Source organism: Penaeus japonicus, unplaced genomic scaffold, assembly GCF_977035675.1.
Source record: "Penaeus japonicus unplaced genomic scaffold, GWHDUDI00000001_assembly GWHDUDI00000005, whole genome shotgun sequence".
NCBI classification, from domain to species: domain Eukaryota; kingdom Metazoa; phylum Arthropoda; class Malacostraca; order Decapoda; family Penaeidae; genus Penaeus; species Penaeus japonicus.
The window spans coordinates 38,668,598-38,673,597 of NW_028234407.1; the positions used below are offsets into that span (position 1 = coordinate 38,668,598).

General features: G+C 40.4%; 1 protein-coding gene across 2 annotated transcripts in view; it reads right to left on the minus strand.

Annotated features, from left to right (window-relative positions):
• The window catches only part of Srp54 (splicing regulatory protein 54), a 15,054-nt gene that overhangs the window by 5,577 nt on the left and 4,477 nt on the right, over positions 1-5,000 (minus strand). For both annotated transcript variants that reach the window (XM_086537405.1, XM_043011242.2), the window contains exons 4-5: positions 4,946-5,000; positions 1,671-1,853 (exon numbers count right to left, since the gene is read on the minus strand). The exon at positions 4,946-5,000 is cut by the window's right edge and continues 118 nt beyond it. In XM_086537405.1, the coding sequence (XP_086393531.1) occupies positions 1,671-1,853; positions 4,946-5,000 (238 nt within the window). The remainder of the gene's footprint in view (positions 1-1,670; positions 1,854-4,945) is intronic.

Consider the following 5,000-nt stretch of genomic DNA (forward strand, 5'->3'; position numbering starts at 1 on the left):
TAAGAGGCTGAGCTAAATAGCTGTCAGAACAGGCTATCTCTTAGAGTGACAGGGAAATGTTTTCTCTATCTTTCTGGTAGTGCAGACTTGGCAAACTAAAATTTCCACTTAAATCCACCACAAAACAAGGGTTTAAATTGACTAAGGAAAGCTATAGCTCTGACACCAACGCCATTAGTCATAATTTTTTTTTTAAACTGTGAGTAGTTTCTGAAGTCATGTCTTGTATGAATTGACACCTGCCTTTTAAGCCTAAATAGAGCCGATGTGTATGTTATGACACCCATGCCACACACATACACATCATTTACATTTCCTCAAGTCTTACCTACTATGTCAGCCCCATTTCCCATTCACCCATTCATGCCGGGGCTATTCCGGCTCTAAATGGTTGGAATACCGGGATTTTTGAACGCATAAGCCTAACGCCTCGAGATTCTCGGGCACACTAGCTGTGAGCCTGGGCTGTCCGCTTGCTCACCTTGAGTGCCGGCCTTGACCAAATATCTTGTTGCTGGTGTCTGACCCGAAAAACCACGAAATGTGTCAGCACGTCAGCTGGCACGAATGGGTTAATTTAACCCATTTACTCTGATTGACTTGCTATCACGTTTAGTGGTTTTTAGGTCAGACGCCGGCGACGAGACATTCAGTCAAGGCTGGCGTGCCAGGTGATCAGGCGTAAAGCGCTCGCCCGCGGCTAATGCGGCTGAGAATCCCCAGGCATTTGGCTTATGTGTTAGAATATCCCAGCATTTTGACCATTTAGAGCCGGAATAGCCCCGTCATTAATGGGTTAACTTGCCTCATGGTATATTATTGTATTTATAATATTGATACACCTGCATGGATATGTAGCCGTTTTCTATGATGAATATACATGTTCTTTTTCTTACTTTATTTATGCAATATTTGCATGTTTTAAACACTGCTTTCTTTAAGCTTGGATGCTTACTCTCATTTTTCTTCCAATTTGAAGGTTAACTACAATAATTTTGAGGTGTAAGGGAGATAGATTTTTCAACAATATACCCTGTCATATATAATTTGCTTTCCATAATCTGGGTGCAGTATCCCTGATCACCCTGATACCACTAACAGCCCCACTCCCTAACTTTTATCACATATTATTTAGAAGAAAAAAGGTGTCTGCATGACAAGTTATAAAGAGCCAACTAAAGGCTCTGAAAACTTTCATTCCATGATTAGAGCTGTATGCTGAATGTTTAGAAACCTTGATCTATGATTCTATGTAAAGAGAGAGAGAGAGAGAGAGAGAGAGAGAGAGAGAGAGAGAGAGAGAGAGAGAGAGAGAGAGAGAGAGAGAGAGAGAGAGAGAGAGAGAGAGAGAGAGAGGAGAGGAGGAGGGGAGAGAAGAGAGAGAGAGAGAGAGAGAGAGAGAGAGAGAGAGAGAGAGAGAGAGAGAGAGAGAGAGAGAGAGAGAGAGAGAGAGAGAGAGAGAGAGAGAGAGAGAGAGAGAGAGGGGGGGGGGGAGAGAGGGGGAGAGAGAGAGAGAGAGAGAGAGAGAGAGAGAGAGAGAGAGAGAGAGAGAGAGAATTACAGAAAAGCAAACTTATATGTGATCTTGTACAATGTCTACAAAATACATCATAGTAAAGTACACACTAAAACACAAAATAAAAAAAGATTATGTCAAATCAAAGCCTTACCTTGACCTTGACCGTGATCTCTTTTCCTTTGAGGAATCCAGGAAGGACATCACAGGATCGATGGCTGATGCTATAAAGTTCTGTGCCTCTTTGACACGTCGCATCGCTTCTTCAATCTCACGCTGAGCCGCTTCGTTGCTTTTGGTTTGGGGTTTTATAATGGCTACAGTGGAATGGTTAACCCTGTTGAAAAACAGATAACATGTGGTACTACAAAACAATATCTTTTATATTTTATCTGTAATAATGATTACCATAATGATGGTGCTGACAATAATGAAAATATTGCTCAATAAATACATTTCAAAAACCTAATGGTAGACTGTTACATATTTGTCAGGGGCAGTAGTTGGTATTAGGATGGCACAACAGTGAGATATAAATCCATGACTATTTCCCTTTTTACTATCCATTATTTTCACCTATAACCCTTTATCACAGGGGTTCCCAAACTTTTTGTTCCTCAGTACCCCTTAGGCTTTTTATAGGTTCCCATGTACCCCTAACACTAAAAATTAAGCTTAATAGTAAAAAAGGACGTGAGCCGCCAGGCACTGACGCGTCGATAAACACGTCCTGTACCAGTCATTTCTAGATTGGTACAGGTAGTCCTACAGATCTACACTGCAGATCAAGCCATGTGAGGTTTATAATAGTAAAAACAAATGTTATTACCTTACACCCAAGAAATTTCAATAAAGGTGGTGCTAATCAACACAAAGAAAATGAGAAAAGTGCAATCTGAGTGCAGATTACAACACCATGTATTGTGCAAGTAATTGTTTCCTTCAGACCAAATGTACCCCCTGAAACGTGCAAATGTACCCCTGGGGGTACATGTACCCCAGTTTGGGAACCCCTGCTTTATCAGGTAATTATGTGAAGGGGTATAAGCTGTAAACTGACGACTAGTATACTTCTACGACCCTCTTTCACCATCTGCAGTCAGAATATCAATGCGATTGGTACCGTATGCACCATTCACAAGTTTATACCGAGAGATCTGGGGTAGACCTGAGTGGCCAGCTAGATCAGTTCTATCCGACCGTCGGGAAATCCATCAGGTGGTACAAGAAGGTGCTGTTCTACCTTCTTGACATGGGTCTGGTTAATGCCTTCTGTGTACAGAAGGCACTAGGGGAAAAGTTGATGCAGCTGAACTTCAGGTCAGAGCTTGTCCAAGGAATGATGCAGGAGTACACCAGAGAGAGGGGAAGTAACCGGAGTCAAGGGCGTCCAGCCCTGATGGAGCAGCGACTGCAGGGAGAAACTAATATTTCCACTATATTGAGCATACAGACTCCATAATACAATTTCAATTTGAGTAGGGCATTGCTAAAGCCTGTCAAATGGTTTGTATTTGGCACTCTGCCCATACGAGTGATTTCAGCTGTGGTACACACAACTATGATTTCTGACGGCCTTCCTCTTTATTGTAAATAACTTGTATATATTTGTATATAGTTGGTTTTGGAAAAAAAAAAAAAAAAAAGTATTTTCAGCTTACCATGAACCTATTGTAATTTTACTATATTGAGTATAAATAATATAACAAAGTTATATGGTCTCCATACTATAATTTCAACCAATCAAAACATCACTAAATCCCATTAAATTGTTTATATGAGACTAGAAACATGGCAAAACACTCAAAAAACGACCTACACAAAAATGGTTCTAGTGTTACAATGAGAGGGTGGACGAGAGTGAGAAAGGTGGTGACATGTTGCGCATGGGTAGCCCAAGACATTAGGCTTACGGGTTTTGACCATTTGGAGCCAAAACAGCCCCGTCGTTAACGGGTTAACCTAAAATCCAAAACCTAGATTGCACCAGCAGGAGACAGAGCCTTGAGTAGCACCTATCCACTGTCTCTAACAAGCACTAGCTTTAGAGGGTGATCTATTGCTCTAAAGCACTGGCAATGAAAGATATGCAGGCAGAAGAAGAGGAAGGTGACTCAAAGCATGCCTAGTGTCTACAATATGCCCCTATGCCAGTAAGGCTTCTTTGTACTGTGGCACTCAGTCATAAGCATAGGTTTCCTTCCTCTTCCCTACCTTTTCATGCTATTTTCCTTGTGGATACTTATATTTTCCCTATTAGTTTAAGACAGTACACAAATGCAAAAAAAAGTTAAGTTGCTTTTTGTCCTCCCATATAACATCAATGCTTCTATCACCATGAGTATAAAGAAAAAAATGAGCCGATATGGACATTAAACTACAATTTTAGTCAACTGTAGCATTGACAAAGCCTGTTATATAATGCATATAAATCTCTCAATAAAATGAAACACAAAAAAATGACACACTAATATGGCTCTAGTTTCACAATGGGTGCCTGAAAGAGAGTCAAGGTATGTTGTGTGAAGCTACCTCGCTCTGAAATAAAACCCATCCTGGAGACTGGATGAGCAATTCTATTCCCATTTGCAATGAGTTTAACCGTTCCTCCGAGATCTACCCAGGCTCTCTCTCCTCCTGGTGCTAGGCCATCAAGGTTTTGGGTTATAGGTGAAACCCATTTACAGTCATAATTACAGTAATTATGACTGAAATTGTTATCATTACTCACTCATATATGTAAAATTACTCACTCATATGTGTAAAAAACACAGTGATCCAAAATCTCTCAACGTTATGTATGTCATGACACACGCTATCAGGCTAAAACTCCTGCGTCAAGTATTTTGTGACACCTGTCAACAGTGGGTTAAGATGTGTAGGTTTTCTATAATTTTTTAGCCTTATGGTTTGATATGTGAGTCTACATATGATATATTAACCCAATGATGATGGTGTGTCACGGCTAAATGCCTGATGACGGGGCAACACACCAGTGTGACGTTCCCGATGAAATATTACATACGCATGGCGTAGCGCGTTGCCACTTCTCACTGGGCCCGTCGGGATTGGGTTAACCAATTGGTCGTCGTTTTAATAAAATATATACACAGTCATGTGATGGGTTTTTGTTATATTGCACAGTGCCTTGACAGTAAATCATGCCATCCACTATCAATTGGTTAACAAAGTCACACTAATCAACACTGATGCCCTAGTTACACAACTGCAGTAATAAATAGCTTAATGTCAACAAAAGGAAAAATACAGAGAACGAGTGATCTGACCCAGTGAAAAATGCCCATTGCAGAAAGGTTAAAAAGTTTGCCAGTCATCAGGAGTTTATATGTTATTTAACCATATATTAACCATAAACAACAATGCAATATAAAATCATCACTTTCCAAGGAAAACGGAAATCCTACTAACTTGATGAGACGATTCATATGTTCCTGATTGTGCATCTTCAATGCTGCAATAATGA